The 18,366-nt window shown below is 41.9% G+C and overlaps 3 protein-coding genes across 6 annotated transcripts in view; 1 reads left to right on the top strand and 2 right to left on the bottom strand.

Annotated features, from left to right (window-relative positions):
* The window catches only part of SEC23A (SEC23 homolog A, COPII component), a 29,541-nt gene extending 27,251 nt beyond the window's left edge, over window positions 1–2,290 (bottom strand). The window contains exon 1 of the mRNA XM_085061820.1: window positions 2,150–2,290. The gene's annotated coding sequence lies outside the window, so the exon portion shown is untranslated. The remainder of the gene's footprint in view (window positions 1–2,149) is intronic.
* Window positions 2,291–5,178: 2,888 nt separating this feature from the next.
* GEMIN2 (gem nuclear organelle associated protein 2) lies at window positions 5,179–17,045 on the top strand. 4 transcript variants are annotated; one of them, XM_085061842.1, is made up of 11 exons: window positions 5,181–5,362; window positions 5,886–5,970; window positions 7,143–7,232; window positions 9,181–9,240; window positions 9,406–9,516; window positions 10,097–10,141; window positions 10,854–10,922; window positions 12,251–12,361; window positions 12,570–12,628; window positions 14,422–14,487; window positions 16,700–17,045. In XM_085061842.1, exons 1-10 carry the CDS (start codon window positions 5,241–5,243, stop codon window positions 14,474–14,476), a joined length of 807 nt encoding a protein of 268 aa, XP_084917968.1. In that variant the 5' UTR covers window positions 5,181–5,240; the 3' UTR covers window positions 14,477–14,487; window positions 16,700–17,045. The 4 variants fall into 4 exon arrangements, with proteins under 4 accessions (XP_084917970.1, XP_084917968.1, XP_084917971.1 ...); XM_085061844.1 differs by lacking the exon at window positions 10,854–10,922 and having other exon boundaries at window positions 5,179–5,362; XM_085061843.1 differs by lacking the exons at window positions 14,422–14,487; window positions 16,700–17,045 and adding an exon at window positions 12,944–13,403 and having other exon boundaries at window positions 5,183–5,362.
* On the bottom strand, window positions 13,901–18,217 carry TRAPPC6B (trafficking protein particle complex subunit 6B). Its single transcript, XM_085061847.1, has 6 exons — window positions 17,486–18,217; window positions 17,341–17,408; window positions 16,119–16,236; window positions 15,857–15,940; window positions 14,728–14,821; window positions 13,901–14,083 (listed from the first exon to the last, which is right to left on the bottom strand). The coding sequence occupies exons 1-6, from the start codon at window positions 17,564–17,566 to the stop codon at window positions 14,052–14,054; spliced, it is 477 nt and encodes a 158-aa protein (XP_084917973.1). The 5' UTR covers window positions 17,567–18,217; the 3' UTR covers window positions 13,901–14,051.
* Between the last annotated feature and the right edge of the window lie 149 nt (window positions 18,218–18,366).

The raw sequence follows: 18,366 nt of genomic DNA, 5'->3' as shown, positions 1-18,366 counted from the left end.
GAAGGAACATCATCACTGAAAAATGGGATACTGATGCAAGACTCTGTATGAGGCACCTATCTCCACTATAACCACAAAATGAACAATCTCTCCACTTAAAAATTATTTTCTGAGAAGACAGAGAAAATCGCAATTTAAGACTATTTCAGCCATTCACTGGCATCAGCTACAGAGCTTACCAAATCCAGCTGCAAACACTGCAATGTGTCACAATTTCTGTACTGGACTTCAAAGTGTTTTCTCCATATTTTACTCTAGCTATGTTTGAAACAGCCATATATACAAATATGTATATTACTTTTACCATTCAGTTACTGTGCCCTAAAGGGAAATGTACAAACACCAGTGTGCAGTGACTAATCACATACACATACCTACAGAAACAATTTGTTGGATTTACTGAGTTGGATTTACAACTCAGTTGGATTTACAACAATTTGTTGGATTTACTGTTATTTTCCAATAAAGTACGGATTTCAGATTCAGAAGGCAAAAGCAGCTAATAATCAAGTTCTTCTCCACCTTTTCTTCTATCATTCTCTTCCTTTTCAATAACCAATAATGCTTACCTATTTCATCATTCATCACATGTGGAACTCTTGGTCTGGCAAGTTACATTCAGTACCACTCTTAGAGCCTATGCAGACACATTTTCTGGGATAGGTGTGGAGATGCATTGCATTAGACAAGAACAGCAAACGCTCCTGAACTACAGGCTACACACCAAATTTCAGACACCTGAATGCCACAAAATACACACTGCCGACCTCAGAAAACCAGAGAGAAGGGATTTTCAGAACAGCTGAAGAGCACCTGTTGCCATGTTGGGGTGTCACTGCTTTACCTTTGCTGCAGATTAGGATACCCAGAAAAAAAACAGAAATCCTTTCTGGCTCGCTTCCTCCCTCCCACTGCTAAGGCTGAAAGTACCTCGGAACCCTGCACCATGACAAACTCAACTGTGTGTCACAAAAGAAGCCACACTTGAATTACATTGAGAGTCACTGGTTGACTATCAGCAGCTTTAAACATTTACACATCAAAGGTAAAGGTGTCCCAATACAGACTATCCCCAAAATAATATCCCCTAATCCTTGGAAGTATATACAAACAAAATCAAAATATTTCTCTCTATGGCATTGTAAGGGCTCCAGCACAGCTAGAGTGAAGAAGGCCCTCACAGGACCATGTGCTTAAATATGACTAAATGAGTACAGTTCACTATACACTTTTCTTACAACACACCTATTCTTTCAATTCATTATGCACTAACAACATGGTAAAAGAGATTAATAATAAACCTTTAATTAATTTTTTATGCCCAAATCATGTATCAGATACAAATCCATTCCAGTTCCAAGGAAGAACTAAAATATACAAGGAGAATGGTTTAAATAGTCATCTAAAGTAAGTTGTCAAGCTGACATTTTCACCACTCAAACGCAGTCATCCTCCAAACCTGCTCTCCCAGTCCTCTCACTGAGAGCTTTCTTTTTTTTTTTTTAAACAACCAGGGTATGTGATAACCTACCTAAATGAAAACATAAACACATATTCAAACACAGCAGGGCCTGCATTGTGTGAAGCTTTACCTATACTTCGAGGCACCCCCGAGAATGGCACAGCGGCGCAGGTACAGCAGAGCTCCGGGACAGGAGCAGCAGAGCCGCTGCCGGAGAGAGCCGCCCTTTAGCCCCGGCCGAGCAAAGGCCGTGCCCCGCCGGCCCTACCCGAGCACCGGCCGAGCTGGAGGCAGCTGGGGGCTGCTGGGGCCGCTGGCCCAGCGCCACTCCGCCGGGCGCTCTCCGCCGCACGGCAAGGGAGCTCGCACCCCCGGCCCGGGAGGCCGCGGGCAGCGCTGACCAGGCGCCGGTGGCAGCCCCGAACCCGCAGGCCCCCGGGGGCTCGGAGAGCAGTTTCGGGCCCCTGGGGATCCCCCACTGCCACGGAGGGGACGCGGGCAGCTCCCACCTCGCTCGCTCCAGGCCCGGCTGCCGTGCGGGGCCCCGCGGCCCGGGCTATCTCCCGTGCCCTGCAGCGCGGGGAGCCGGGCTGCCGCCTCTCCTCCCTGCCCGCGGCACCCCCAGCTCCGCCGGCTCGGGCTCCTCGCGCCCTGCACTGCCCCCTCAGCCCTGCTCTGCCCGCTCACCCGCGTCCCGGCCGCCGCCGCTGCTCCCGCCGCGCTCACTCTCCCCGCCCGCCCGCTCGCAGCCGCCCCGGCGCTGCCGACGCATCAACATGGCTGATGGGAGAGTCCGCGCCACGTCAAGGGGCAGAGAGCGGGGCGGGCTGGGCTGAGCTCCGCCGCTCCCCCGCCCCCGGGGCAGCCCCGCCGGCCTCCGCAGCCAGCGCGGCGGGGCCTGGCATCAGCCATCCCGCAGCTCCGACTGTCGCCTCGCCGCCTTGACGGCTCCTGCTCGCGTCTGTGCGTGTGTGTTCTCCGCCCTGTTCGGCTTTCAGATTTCTTCTAAAGGTCGATCGTCTGCATCTCTATCCCAAATCCGTTCAGGAAAAACAGCATCCCGAGCACCGAGGGCAGTTTTGCCTTCTCTCCGCCGCGGCAGCGCTCGGCTCCCCCGTGCCGAGCTGCCCGCGGCTGGCTGCGCTGCTCTGTCCGCTGCTGCGCTCTCCGGCACGGAATTGCTCGGGACCGAGACAGCCGGGCTTCCGGGAGTCCTTGAGCTGACCCGGCTAATGTCCATCTTCCACCACGTGTACTTGTGACAGCTTTTTAATCTGGAAGGTTATTTACAGATTTCTTCTGAGTGCCTGGTGAATAAAATATAATGAAATTATATTCCTGGTGTGTTTTAGCCTGAAACAACCCCTTCATCTCATATTTATAAATACTTTATACATGTTTGTTTACTATCTGCACAATAATTATCACATAGCCATTGCCGTATGGGTTTGTCCGGATTTTTTTGTTAGTGTGGTCATCTTTTATCCCCAAACCCAAGTTACAGTGACTCTTCAGTTTCAGGAATTGTTTTTAACAAGGCCGTCATGAAAGGCCAGAACAGGAACTTCTGTCATTCCTGAGATATCTTACTGCAACTAAACTGAACACTAGGGAAGACAGAAAAACAGTCTGACTAACTACCATATCCTCCTTCAACGCAACTCAAAACATTCTGTGACCACCAACCAAATATAAATTACTAAATCCACCTTATCATCTTTTCTTATATGTCAAACACAATTATGATAGAGTTTCTTTGCCATTACGATCTCCAGTATGGTTTATGGTTTACCAGTCCTCTTCAGTCTAAAAACATGAATAGGTAAACAACAGTAGAATTTATGGGAGGGATTTTAAATTTCCTCATCCACAAATCACACTCCATTTGTGAAAGTGTTAAACAGGAGCTTGCCAATGACAGGTAACATCCTTACTTTGAACACAAAAAGAAAAGGGAAAAAAAATAAAAAACCAACCCCAAAACCCCATAAAATGGCAAATTTCAAACAGATGCACAGAAAGCAATTCAGTATTATAATTTCAAAAGCACGGAAATTACCTTAAAAAGAGGCAAGTCCTGAAGTCTAAACTGCAGGATGAACCCTATAAATACGAGAAAAAGAGGCAACTGACAGTTAAAGACACTCAAAGGGCAAAAGGGGAAAACAGGAAAATACACTACTTTGAAAATTCACTACAAATAAAAGATATGCAGTGTTTTTAATTAGACTTCAGCACAATTAAATTTCATTACATAACTCAATCCAATGCTCCAAGCTTAAAGAAAAGTCTTGCAGCTGTTACAATTCTGAAAACTGCAGAGAAAATCAAGAAGAAAAAACTTAGTATAGAAAATAGATATGTACTCATTAAAAAAAATATTTTATTTGCTTCCTGTATTAGAATGTAGATTGAAAGTATTTAATTTTTCATAATTAATGAAAAGCATTTAATTTTTCAGAATTTATGTGTTACTTTTTTTTTTAAAAAAGCCAACAGAGCATATCCATTAATGCAGCTCACCCTTTCTTTGGAAAAAGTACTCTTCCTTAATACCTAACCAATTGAGGAGAAAGAATATACATTTCCAGTTTAATTTTTCTCTTTCTCCACTGAGTCATATTTGCTAGCCATTGCATCAGCATTGTTGGTAAGACATGTTAGGAACAATTTTATTACCTGTAGAAGACTATCTGTAATAATTTAAAATATGTTGCTTTGTTTAAAAAGTATCCATGGAACGTTCCTGAAAAAGTAATCTAAATATAGAAAGTATATTTAAAGTATTTATATCTGTGAATTCTCTTTCTGTTCATAGTTCTTGACTTTACAACAAATAGGAAAAATAAGTTCTGAATATTAGCAAAGTATTAGAAATGAACTTTTTATAGCTGGACTCACCAAAGTTTTTGTCTTGATCATCAGTCAGCCTTTCCAGAGTTACCCCTCTAGCCTTAGCTAAGCAGGTCTTGTTTTTGGTGGTGCATGCAATTGTTGCGTTCTCAACCAGGACGTGAGATCCGGGTGTCAGAAATAAAACACCCTGGTACACGTAGGTGCTTTTGGAAACACCGTAAAACAAACAAAAGCCATCGGAGAGGAGGAGTTAAGGTAGACGTTTATTTAGAACTGCTGGAATACAGGCTTGAAGGGGATTTAAAAAAAAAAAAAAGGCTTTTTATGGAACCTATGTCAGAAGTATCTAAAACTACTCTGATCTACTAGATCTAAACTGACTTTGCATGCATTACTAATAGTAAAGATAATATACTGGTTGACATTTTGTGTAACAGGAATTTGATAATACACCCTGTCAATGACTACAGCATCATCCTTCCACTTTTTCTTTTACATGAGAAACAATGTCCCTTTGTGCAAATGCTACCTTGCAAGTAAGAGGGTACAAATGGGCGAGCTTCAAAGAACGCCTTGGAAAAACTACAGTGTATTAGAATAATGGCACGGTGCCTAATGAAAGAAGTTGTTAAAGGCTTACACCTGTTCACCGCAAGAGGCCTAGTCTGATGGGCAGTGAGTTAACAAACCCCTTTCCTGTCACTGCTCTTTGGCCAAGTTCCCTTGTATTTCCGTCCCGCGGTGTCCAGCGCAGCCCAGACGCGCAGAGCGCTCGCGACACCTCACCCGCCCGGCCGAGCGCGGCGGAGCTGCCCTGAGGCCTCCGCGCGAGCACCGCCGCCCCGCGCCGCCCGACTCTCGCCCCGCCGCTCTCGCGAGAGCTGCGGCCGCCGGGCGGGCTGTGCCGCCGGGCGGCGCGGCCATGGAGTCAGGCGTGGAGGAGCTGATGCCGCGGCTGCTGCCCGTCGGCGACTGCGACCTGGCTGAAGACTTCGACCCCACCGTGCCTCCCAGGACGCCGCAGGAGTATCTGAAGCGCGTCCAGTGAGTGGCGCGGCGGACGGGCCGGGGGTGAGCCCGTTAGCTCCCCGCGAGAGCGGCGCGGCCGCCGGTGCTGCCCGGGCGGGCTTCGCGTCGGGGCGCGCCAGGCGGCCGTGCGGTGCTGCCCTTGGCCGGGATAGCCGGTGCTTCGCACACCTGCAGCGGGGCACGCACCGATCGCCTCCCTCTCGTGACCGGTAACAACACTCGAGGAAATGGCATGAAGCCGTGGGAGGGGAGGTTCAGGCTGGATAGCGGGAAAAGGTTCTTCACCCAGAGGGTGGCTGAGCACTGGAACAAGCAAACCCAGGGATGTGTCACAGAACCAAGCCTGACAGGGTTCGAGAAATATTTGGACACCGCTCTCAGGCACAGGGTGTGATTTTTGGGGTGTTCTGTGCAGGGAGTTGGACTCAATGATCCCGATTGGTCCCTCCGTGATGTTATGAGTATTTCAGAGACATCCGGCATATATGGACCTGTTACAGGAGAGATAAAACGTAGCCCACTTGATTCTGTTTTGTAGGATTGAAGCAGCTCGATGTCCTGATGTGGTCGTGGCACAAATAGATCCCAGAAAATTGAAAAAGAAGCAGACAGTAAACATTTCAGTAAGTCTGAGAGCTTTTACACGTTTTGAGAGGGAAAAAAAAAAGAGGGAAATAGGTTACTATAATGATGTTTGTACTAATTTTGAGAAGTAATTGGCATAACTAAATAGCACTGCTAGATTTTAAAAGCATCTACAGAATTACATATCTGAAGAAACATCTGCTCAACTGCTAGGTAACAGCAGTCTTTATAACTGATTAAATAGATAATACCCATACTATTAGATACACAACAGGTTATTTTACTGTCTGAGGAAATCAAATGTTGCATTAAATTTTACAATTATTTAATCATAAAACCTGCATAAATTTTAGAAAAAAGATACCTCCATACCTGTCCTTTCGTTTAAGTCTATATCTAGCATAAGGGTAGTTAAGTGCAGCTAAGCTTTACTAAAATGAGAAGAAATTATAGCACCACTTTTTTTCCTTTTGGAAAGAACATTTTATTGGAACTTTTCCTTACTGTTGAAGCAGATTTTTCTGTTGTTGCATTGTCTTGCCAACTTGGTTTTTAATCTACTTTCAAATGGTTCAAGAGACCAAGTTTGCCTTTTTCCAGTGAAAACCATGTAATCTGAAATTTCACTACGAGATTGATCAAGGAAAGTTTCTAGTACTGACATGACCTTGCAATTTCTGTAGCCATTCTCGTCATCTGTGTTTAGTGGTATTCTTAAACACGTGTAGAAAGATTTTAATTTTTTAAATAACTCTTTCATGCTAATCTTTAAAGAGGTTATATCTACTTAACTGTCAATTTCCTAGATGTTTTTGTGGTCTTCTGTCTTCCTCAGCTTACTGTCGTGACAGGCAGAATGCCTAAAATTGATGGCATCTGTCCCAGATAAAGAAACAGCATCCTGCTTTTTATGAGCAGGGAGATTAAAGCAGAACAGTTACTGAAAGGAAGAGCTTAAATAATTCTTTGACAATGTATTTTTGAAGATGTAGTTTTCCTTCTTATGTACATATGACGAGTCAAACAGAAGAAATTTTGTCTACACCAAATTCTTATGTCAGTCTTGGATAGGGTCGTGAAATTACCTTTCTTAAATGAAGATTTAAAAGATATGTTTACCTGACAGTAAACGTTCACTGATTCTCTTGTTCTTAAGAATTCTTCTCATAAAGCTCTCTTTACATTATAATTATTGCCAGTGTTTTCTCAGATTTCTGGATGTCAGCCTGCTCCTGAAGGATACTCTCCAACACTCAAGTGGCAGCAGCAGCAAGTGGCCAACTTCTCGGCTGTTCGTCAGGTACAAGATAGTGTGTGAGAGGTCTTGCACGGTCTAGATAGAACATACCTGTGCTTTACAGGGGACAGCTTTACATCTAGTATAGAAATGTTATTATTTTGTAGCAGGATAGATGTTTATGGGCAAGTGTTTTAAGTCCTTGAAGGCTAACTGAGCATATACTGTGTGGCTTTTAAACCTCTGATAAAACTCTTGTCACGCTTAAGAAATTCTCTTTCAACTTCAACAAATATATGTATTTAGATTAAATGATACAGAGTAGTTGAGGAAGGACAAAACCCCCTATGATGTTATGCAGTTATACTAAAACCTAGTGCTAACAGGAAATGTTCTGCAGAACTCCACATTAACTAAAAACCAAGTGGATTCTAACCCGTCAGGAGATTCATAAAGTTCATTCACACAGTCCATTTAGGAATCTGTTGACAGAGGTGGCACCCATTATGAGGAGAAATACTGATTTGGTAAAACATATTTGTAAGGTTGTGGTGTTAGCACAGACTTTAGTCTTCCCTACCACATATGCAACCTGCTTGAAATAACAAGAACAGAAAATTAAGCAGACTCAAAGGGTAAAGGTTATAAGTTCAGCTGAGCTTTACCAAAATTTTAAACAGAAGGAGGATTTGGATTAGATATAAGGAAAAATTTTTTTACAATGAGGGTGGTGAAACACTGCCACAGGTTACCCAGAGAGGGTTGCATGCCCCATCCCTCAAAACACTAAAGGTCAGGTTGAATGGGGCACTGAGCCTGATCTAGTTGAAGTCCCTGCCTATGCAAGAGGGGTTGGACTAGATGGCCTGTGAAGGTCCCTTCCAACCCAAATCTTTCTATGATTCTACTATTCTCTATGCACAGTTCAAACAGGTGAAAAGGAAAATACAATAAAGATTTAGGTAGAGATCATTTGTGACCCCAATGCTGTAGACAGCATGTTTGCAGTACACTGATGCTGCTTTATAGGAGTACCTCAAGTACTAAGCTGTGACCGAGCTGGGGCTGCTCTAGCACTGAAGTCTGCATGAGCTTATGTACCATGTTTTTTTCAGGAAAAAAAGTCAGTGAAGATCTACATTGCATCAACATTGTAAATATTAACTGGACCAACCCCTGTTTCTGCGAGGGATCACACTGCATCCTGTATATTAGGCATAATATAAGGTTTTAGCAGAACTGAAGAGACTGACATCTAAAGGTTTATTCACTGTATAGTGAATTATGCTCAAATCAATTGTCTACTCATCTGTGCCAGAATTAACACTGTTAAGTATGAGACTATCCTAAAAAGTATTTAAAACCAAAGAAGAGCATCAGAATTCACTTGTTCAACCACTGCATCGGCTGCTGTTACTTACAGCATTTTCAATGGTCTTTTATATGGCTACAGTAACAACTGCAGTGGGAGACAAATTTCTTCTGCTACAGAACACTTACAGCTCTCTAGGAGTAACTGTCAAGCAGGCCCATTAGTTTTACATGGGATTCCTGTGAGGTAAAAGAAGTGTGCTAAGAAAACACACTTGCCTTCTTTCAAACAATTCTGTAGACATTCGATATAGATACAGACCACTGTTGGAAATAGGATATTAGCTTTATGTGTGCTTTTGGATTAAATCAAAGTGGGGTTCTTCTTAGGATTGTTCTAACAGGAAAAGTCTAGAAGACTTTTAAAGCTTGCTACCTCAGCTTAATTTTATGTAATGCACTTCAAAATTCCTTCAGCTTTAACATTACTTCCAAAAGCCCAGCATGAGCATCTTAATTAACATTTCTGCTACGAGGTTTGGGAAATATTTAGCCAGTTGTGCTGGCTATAAATCTACCGATTTATAGAAAGTCAGAAAACATACTTTTCATACATTTTAAGAATAATGAAGAGCCCTTACAGCTAGGATAAAGTAACTGCAGAGTTAAACTGTGATTTGGCTTTGTTTTAATTACTCAGAGCCTGAACAAGCACAGGAATTACTGGCGGTCACGACATTTGGACAGCAATGTTACTATGGTGAGTAGAATTTATAACAGAGCTCTTGTTTTCCCAGTTATTAAATCCATAGTTAATCTTACTTTATAGTTTCATGCAATAATTTGTGAGTATTACCAAGTCTTTTCTCCAGTGTCTTCAAGATAACAGTATTACACAGTTCTCATTTATTTTTATTTACTTCAGCCAAAATTAGAGGATGAAGAAGGCTGGAAGAAGTTCTGCCTGGGTGAAAGAGTGTACTCAGAAATAGATGAACTATCTGATAATGAAAATTTAGGAATTGATTACATGAAGGTGAGTACAGGACTTCTATTAATTTTCAGCAGCTACTTTTTAGACTAACTGCCAGCAACAATCCTACTGTCCATTATCACTTTGTTCTAAACAGAAAGTAGGCACTCTGAGCCCAGCAATTCCCATTTTTTGTTCCTTTTGAGCAGAAACTAAGTGAAGCAGAGAACAAGTCTATTTCTTCAGTCAAAATTTGAAGAGTTCCTTCATCTGTTACCAGCTAAAGTGCACTACCTTGTTCTCACTGAACTGAATGGAAGCTTTCTTAATAGTATGCTTTAGTGTTTTGTTGCATAGTGATATGTGGTTACCCTCCTCATGCCAGCTATCCTACAAACATGCCCTTCACTGCCTCATTTTGAAAAACCAAAACTTTAACAAATAACAGTAGAAGCAAAGTTCTCTGATACCAAGTTTCACTGGACCTTCATTTTTTTTGAAAATACTTTTTAAAATAGATTTCAAAGCTCAGAACAGACTTTCAAATCACTACAAGTGTCTGGACATCAAATTAAAATCTTAGTATGTTCTAAATTACCACAAAAAATATTTGTGATAATGTTTCCAACTTGATTTTTTTCAGGTGGGCTTTCCCCCTTTGCTAAGTATTGTAAGCAGGATGAATCAGGTAAGCCTACCTCTTACAATCATATCGTGACATTGCCTAAATCATTATTTCTCATATTCTATCTGTTGCAGAAGGCTTATCTATTTTTCTTTGCCTAGAGTAGGCAGTAGTTTATTACAAATTCTATTCATTGCTTGCACACTTTAGAAGGAAAACATGCTCATTATCTCACTTTCAGCTACAAATGACTTTATTAGCAAAGATTTATCATGACTAATTCTGAAAGTATTTTGTTGTTGTAATTTCTCTATAGAACATTTAATGTTTGATTTTTGCTGAATACCCCATTAAGTGCATGACAATGTTTTAAAATTTCTCATTTAGTGTTTTAAGTGAAGTCCTTCAATTTGATTGTGAACTTTTATGTACATTGCAAGGCTAGAGGTATCACACTTTCCTCTTCTTTACTACATTTTCCACTTGCCACCATTAGACTCAACCAGCCAGTCAGTGTGATGCCACTCTCCTAATCTGGAGCTACTTATCCATAACTTTTCATTAGCACAGAAAATTACTTCATTCTATATAAAGTTCTTTCCAAGGAGTGGTACTTTAACACTGACTTTACCCTTATATGTAACTTCAATCTGGAATAAATACTGTGGAGTAGAAATACTTTTTATGTAATAAAATCCTTCTACCTTCAGGTAGAAGGGTAGCAAAACAAAACATTGCAGTTACTGTATTGTCTCTTTCTGTTCCTCTTTTGAAGGCAACAGTAACCAGTGTCTTAGAATACCTGATAAGCTGGTTTGGAGAGAAAAAATTTACTCCAGAACTGGTAATTTTTAATTTATTCTAACTTCTTGCAAATGGATGCATTAAACAAAGAAATTCTTAACCATTTTCTATTGTTTTAATTTTCTAAAGAGTTCTTTAGATGGTTGTATCATATCCTTACTTTCAAAACTTTCTTATTAGATACTAAAATTAGTATTCATAGATTTTGGAAGGCTAAAATTACAAAACATAACAGATAGACATACCAAGTATTGCCTAAACCCCCTCCCCTATGCATCATTCCCCACACTAACTTAAGCCACAAGGCTCAATGAGTATCAGTGTTGAGCAGAGAGACCTACAGCAGCTTTCGTTCTGTCAGAGTGCTGCACACTTTACCAACACCTCCAATTTAGTTTGGAGGTGCATTACAGTGTGCTGGCAAAGACACAGTTAATCTTGCCACATGCAGCACAGACCAGAAAGCTTAGCTGCGTTCATGTGGTGACCAATCAAACCTGCTGAGAACTCCTGATTGACAGGGTACATTGGCACAGAGTTTGTCCACAACTAGACTGACCAGCTGCGTAATGGCATCATATCTACAGAAAACCTTGGTGGATGCATCTCATCTCCTTCAGTACCACAAAGCAAAAGAGTAATGAAAAATTACATTATGCTTACCATAGTTTCACTGTTTTTCTTCAGTCACTTAAAGGACTTCCATGTTCTGTCTTTTCCTGAATAAGACTGTTTTCTTTTTAACTAGTATGTGGCAGAGAATGTGCACATTGACTTTTAGTTTAGTGCCACAATGAAGGCCACTAGACATTGGAATTAAATTATCAACTTAGAGTGGTAGCAGAAACTAAGTTTGCAAGAGTGCAGTAGAATTCAGTGATGTAAAACTCAAAAGACATGTTTTCACAGTGGTGCAAATCTTAAAGCAGATCTAACCACTAATTCCACAAATATCTGAGTTCATACATTTACTCTTCAGGAATATTTTTTCACACATTGTGAAATTAAAAATTAATAGCCAAGTAATCATGTTTAGATATTACTAAAATAATTCTTCCTTCAGACTGTAATAGTGTCAGCTGTAATAATTTATATCTTGGCCAGCATTCAAAAAAATTCCAGGAAACCTAAGAGTAGTGCTCACAAGAATCTTATCCAGAGACACAAAACTCTCTACCATGTAGTATCTAATTTGGTTTTCAAAATTCACTTACGGTGTGTAGCACTCAAATGCAGTTTTGAGACCTACACTCCAGTCCTGCTCTATATAACATTAATTGAGCATAATTCACTATACAGTGAATAAACCTTCCTTGAATCTTCAAGGAAATACTCAGAATTAACACTGTGTTATTTGAATCCTCACAGGGTCGATGGCTTTATGCACTGTTGGCATGCCTTGAAAAACCTTTGCTACCTGAAGCTCACTCCCTTATTCGACAGCTGGCAAGACGCTGCTCAGAAGTCAGGGTACTAGAGGTAAGATTTAATGTAACTGTGCAAAGGAGTTGGTGAATTTAGCAGGTAAGGAGGATCATTTTTCAGAAGTCTTATTGTTAATTTTTCCTGTCCTAAGTTTGCAGGAGGATGAAGAGAAGACTACAAACACGTGTAAAAGGGCATGTAACAGCTTCTCTATTTGACACAGGTGACAAAAGAATTGTTGTAATATTTATCTCTTTTCCAGGAGAGCAAGAATGAAGAACAAATGTCAGCTCTGAACTTGATGATTTGCTTAGTTAGCAGGTGATGCAACTTATACATCTAGCCAGTAATGTATGTCCAAAATGTGATTACTCATCCTAACCTCGGTCCTTTTAAAAGTGGAAGTCCATAAAAAAATTGTAGGCCAATGTAGCAAATACACTTAGCTAAAAGGACTTAAGATAAACCTAAGAGTAAAGTAAGCTTACTCCTTTCCTCAGCTGAGCCCTCTGAACCATAAAGCCATAATTATGATAGCAACACTAAAAGATGAATGAGAAAGCAATGTGTCAGACAACTTGAAGTAAGGAATATATTGCATTGGAGGTTTCTTACCCTATTCTATTTCATTCCTAGGTACTTTGATCAGTATGACCTGGCTGACAAGCCTTCCTAGGCTATTTTGAGGACATCCAGTATTTTGCATTGCCATAGTACAAACAGCATTATCAGAGTTAACAGCAAGACACTGCATTGTTCAGACCTGAAGTACTACACAGTCCCTTCAGAACACCCTCACGCTAATGCATTTGGGACAGCTGTGAATGACTTAAGCTGAGTTTTAGCTGAGATTGTCAGTGTCTCCAATAGCATCATCACCATCATCATAAAGTGGTAATTGAAGTGTCTGTCATCATCTTTCAAGCTCCTGTCTTTGTAAACTACATTCTTGGTTAGAAATTTCTACGATCTGAGTAATCCTATGGACACTATTAGGTGAATTCTGAGGTTATGTTACAAATTATTACTCTTTCTCTACCAGACTTATTGAGGGGTTTTTTAATAAAACTAAACGATTTTAAAGACTGTTCTTAAACATTGTGAGTTTTCTCATTCTATACTATTAAACAGTAGCCTTACTAGACAAATCTATACAGTTAGGGCTGAAGAAAGTGTTTTTTCAAATTTTGGTGCCTGAGCTCTAGCACTGCTTAGCAATTTCAACTATAGCCAGTATATTACAATTGTTTTAGTAAAACATAAACATTACTACTTCTTGAGTCGTATTACTACTTTTAGTAAACAGTGCTAAGGGCTCCATCAAGGAAATACAAAAGCAATTGCAGCCTCCCAGTTCCAAGTGAATGGGGAAAGGTAGCAGTTGGGCATTCACATGGGGCAACTCAACACACATTAGTTTCTTATTCCAACTTGGTCTTGGTCAGGATTTTTCTCTGTTCCCAAACTCTGCCTCTGGTCTTCCAGGCTCTTTTGGTAATTGAGATATTTTGGTGGAAACTTCAGAGTACATGGGTTTACCATGTGGACATTGTTTCCTTGGTATAGAATAAATTTCATACCAAGACACAAGGATAGTGTTAAGTTATTTCAATTAACATTTATTATATATTTTGGAATTGTGCTGCACACTGCTATAATTTACACATTATATACAAGATTGAGCCAAGATACTGAATCCACACACAAAGGCTTTTTAAAGTTGATACCCAGAATTCAATATGCTTTACATCTTCTGTATCATCACCTGAAATTTACCTGTAAGAAAAACAGAGTCAGATGCCAATATTACCATTAGAGTTATTTCTCCAAGTAATTATTTTCTTGTAGTAATTTTTTTCAAAGACATATTAAAGAACATTTCAGTCTTACAGTTTAATTGTAAGCAGTTGAGCCATTATTTAAATTTAATATTTAAGTTTTAACTCTACCCTGAACAGCTTTTTTCTTTTCTTTCTTTAAGCTGACCATGTCCCACATCACAGTTTTGTTAGCTAAATTTAAAATTTTTGCAAAGTCTGTGGAAAAATTTTAATTGAGCAGCTTAGGTAGTTACAATGGACTTTACTTACTAACTTTCTTAATGACCTCTACAGAGATAGATCTCCACTTGTGCAAATAACCTTCTGGACACACATCCTTAGCATGTAATGCTTCCAAATGTAAGTACAACTTTTTAGTTTAGTTTTACTTTCCACTCAACATCATGGAAGTTTATCCTCTGTCAGTATTTTCTAAATACTAAAGGATTTAATGGCAAGCCATATCCTGAAGTTCATATGCACTCTTACAGCCCAGCAACTTCAAATAAATTCCACCTTGAGAAATGCTTTAACAGCAACAAAGTCAGTCAGGAAAGTTATCAAGTGAGCTAATAATTGAATATTCCAAGAACTACTTACATGCAGGCATTGATGAAACTTCAGCCGTTACAATACTCTTTATTCCCAAATTCGATAGGCCTCCTCTGATTAGTCCGCAGGTGAATGCTAAATACTAAATATAAAGCTGCACTTAAGTAAATGTCAAAAGTGAAGCTTGTTGATAAAGATTGAAACTAAGTACTCAAGAACAAGACAAGACTTAATACTTGGAAAACAAAACAATAGAGGTTTTGTTACCATGCTTGAGTGACTGTCAGGTCTCTAATAGACAAAAGTTCCAATATTTTGTATAGCAGAGCTCACTAGTTCTAATTAGAGGCACTATTTTGAGTCACTTGTTTCTATTTCCATTAAACCTGTAGGAACTTAATATCCTTAAAACAATTATTCCCAAGATTTGGCTGAAATGAGCAACTGGTATTAAAGTCAATGAAGGAGAAACAGTCCAAGACAGCATTCTTGCACAGACCATATCTTAGAATACAAAGGCCTGCAGCTATTTAAAATGTGTGTTGCAGAACAGGAGAAACAGTTCACCAAACAAAAAAAAACATGCCAGGGACAATAGCCAATTGTGAGGACTAAGATCAAGAATTAAGCAACCATAAAATAGAACTGAATGTCCCATTTCTTAATCCACCTGAACCAAAGTGCTCTATGATAGGTTCTGCAGAGGCACAGATTCTACTTACCTGAACTATTACCCTAATTCAGCATCTGCACTCAAAACTATTTTTAATTAGGGGAAGATCCTTCTGAACATTCATATAATCTCAGAAACTTGTTTTAGGTAACAAACAGCATCTTCCAAATGTGTTTTGGAAATTTTAAAAAAACTTCTGAAAACACATGCTTTCCAAAGAATTAGTGACAGTGCCAGGTAGTGGCAGACAAGCTTCCACCATGAAGTAACTCAAACGTAAGAGCAGCAAGTTTCACAACAACCATGACCATTTTTTGCACTATAAATAAAATCCACTGTTCTAAAACAAGGTACCTTTCTAAAAAGCATACAGGTTCTGAAGATTTATCTTTAGCTGCCCTTTTGAAGAGTTTGTATCTATTCAATTACAAAATTTATAGTTCAATAGATCGAGGTAATTCAAATCAAACTGGTAGACCCCCCACATATAAAATCAAAGAGTACCTTTGGTGCATGTTCTAAATACTGCTTTCCTGCAGACATTTGTGTCAAGAGACGAAATTTATTGTCTTGAAGGACATAAATACCCTGTTTAAAAAGAAAAAATTGGGGATTTTAGTTAAATGTGCAGTAACAAAACAAATATGGAACATTTTGGGTTTCTTATCCAGTAATTAATTCTAGATAAAGAAAAACAAAGAATGCACTAGCAAGTCAAAACTTTCACCAATTTTCTAATTTAAATCTTATTCTACAGCATTATTACCTGATGATTAGTTCTTAGGTTATCTATTTGTTTTTTGAATACAGTTGTCCAGAAATCTTTACAAATGAACTTCATAATATCTAATTCATCCTTGAACCTGGCAGTGTCTTTTGTAAACCTAAGAGATAAGTGAGATATATATCAATAATGATGGTACACACAACCTGACAATTAAACAGAGAAATATTTTTTTAAATGATGCTATACAACATAATTTTTGAAGTTGTTATAGAAATCAATTTTCCAACCATTGTACAGTATCATTCTGTCATCACTCTGCATTCATCAAGTATTTTAACTTACGAACAAAACAGTGTTATCTTAATATCTGCAATATGATAGGAGAATAAATTGTTTTAATTCCATAATTATTAAACATAGTTGACATACAGAAAGGTGAAAAGCATTCCATCAGTTTTATCTTCAACGAAATATCTAAATAGAAGATAAACATAATGCTCACACCTATACTACTCCTTGGAAGTAGTTCTCCAAATAAGCAAAAGCTCTCTAACACAGGAACAAACGTAAAAACTTGTTCTCATTTTTCAAAAGAGACCTCCTTCTCTTGCTTATTTCAGATTTCTCTCCCTTTATTCTCCTTGTGGGTCTTTAACTGGCACTAAAGCACCACTTTGTTCACCGAAAGAATGACTTCAGAAGCTCCAAAGTCTCCACACGACCTGGGAACGAAGGTGCTGGACTTGCATCGCAGCTCCCCAAAGGGCTCGAGCTGCTCAGCTGCGAAGTTGCAAGGACTGAGAGCACTTTATAAAAACGAAACAGAGTAACAGCCAATCATAAAGTTATGCTTAAAAAGTAAATCAGAAAGAGAATAAAGTCATTAAATGCACTAGGAGCAAGAAGCATACAAAAGCCTACACAAAATAGAATTAAAGATGATTACAAGCATTAAAAGTAACCATATACTCTGATTCGGTTTTCGTGACGGGAAGCAGTAGGAAAACACACTCCGAAACCGTCCTGTGATGCTCAAACACAGTTGCCCACAAGAATGAGACACGGAAAGAGAAGATGCCAGAATGACTGAGCATAGAAGGAACACGTCTGCAGCGTAATTCTCTGTGCACCCAAAGCACCGAGCGGGCGAACATTTTGCCCGGGCAGGTGTGTTTTACTGGCGAGGTAAAAGCCCCGAGGAGCAGCGCCCGCCCGCTGCGGAGCGGGACGAAGGCGCTGCCGGTGCCCGGCGGGGACCCACCTCTCGATGAGCCCCTGCCCGACGCGGAAGCCCATGCTCTCCAGCTTGGTGGTGCAGCGCCCGTTCTCCTGCAAGACACAAGGCGCCGCCGCAGCGTCAGCCTCTGCCGCTGCCGGGCGGCCCCGGCGGCCCCAGCCCTACTCACCCCTTCGCCCTGCTCGGCGGCGCGGTACAGCCCCGCCACCATCTCGCTGTGCAGCAGCAGGAACAGCGCCTCGTCCGCCATCGCCGGGGCCACCGCCCCTTCCGGGCGGGCCCGGACACCCGCGGCAGCCCCGGGCCGAGGCGGTGGGTCCCAGCAGTGCCGGCCGGGCCGGCTCTTCCCGCCGGGGAAGCGCTGGGGAAGGGGCTCTCGCCTTACGGCTCGGCACACACCGCGGATTCGGGCGGCGCCGCCAGCGCAGGGGCCTCAGCGGGGCCGGAGCCGGGGACCAAACGCGCCCCTCCTGCGGAGCTCCCCGCCCACCCTACTGCTGGAGCCGGGCGGGGAGCCGGTGTGTCACTGCCTTCGGGACAGCGCCCGTGCCTTCCCCTGCCCGCCGGCGGAGCCACAGCGCGGCGGCGCCTGCGGCCGGGGAACAGCGCGGTTTAAAGCCTCGCCGCCGCAGCAGGCGCCAGGAGTAACGCGCAGTACGGAGCTTCCCAGCCGCACCGCTCCGGGCGGGATGGTGAGGGCAGGAGCGGCCCGGCACGCGCCGCCCGCGAGGCCACCACCCCGGCCACCGCCAAGTAACGCCCCCGCCTATTGGCTCGCCGGGCGCTGTCTCCGCTGGTAGCGCAGCGGTGATTGGCCCCCCCGGATCCGCCCGTGCCGGCTGCTCGGCCCCACTGAGAGCGGGAGAGCAGCACGCGTCCCGGGGGGCGGGAACGAGCGCCCTCGAAGCGGCTTTCTGATTTGCCTGCAGGAAATGACGTCTTGAGTTCTCATTAGCTCTGTCTCATGTCGCTTAGGCGGCCTCTTTCATTGATTCGTCGAGCTGGCAGGCAGAGCTTTCCGCTAATTGGGCTGCCAGGATGCCAGTCTGC

The sequence above is a fragment of the Lichenostomus cassidix genome, chromosome 5 (assembly GCF_008360975.1).
Source record: "Lichenostomus cassidix isolate B80296 chromosome 5, HeHo_3.0, whole genome shotgun sequence".
NCBI classification, from domain to species: domain Eukaryota; kingdom Metazoa; phylum Chordata; class Aves; order Passeriformes; family Meliphagidae; genus Lichenostomus; species Lichenostomus cassidix.
Note: the sequence above shows the minus strand (reverse complement) of the source record. Positions and strands in the feature narration are given on the sequence as shown.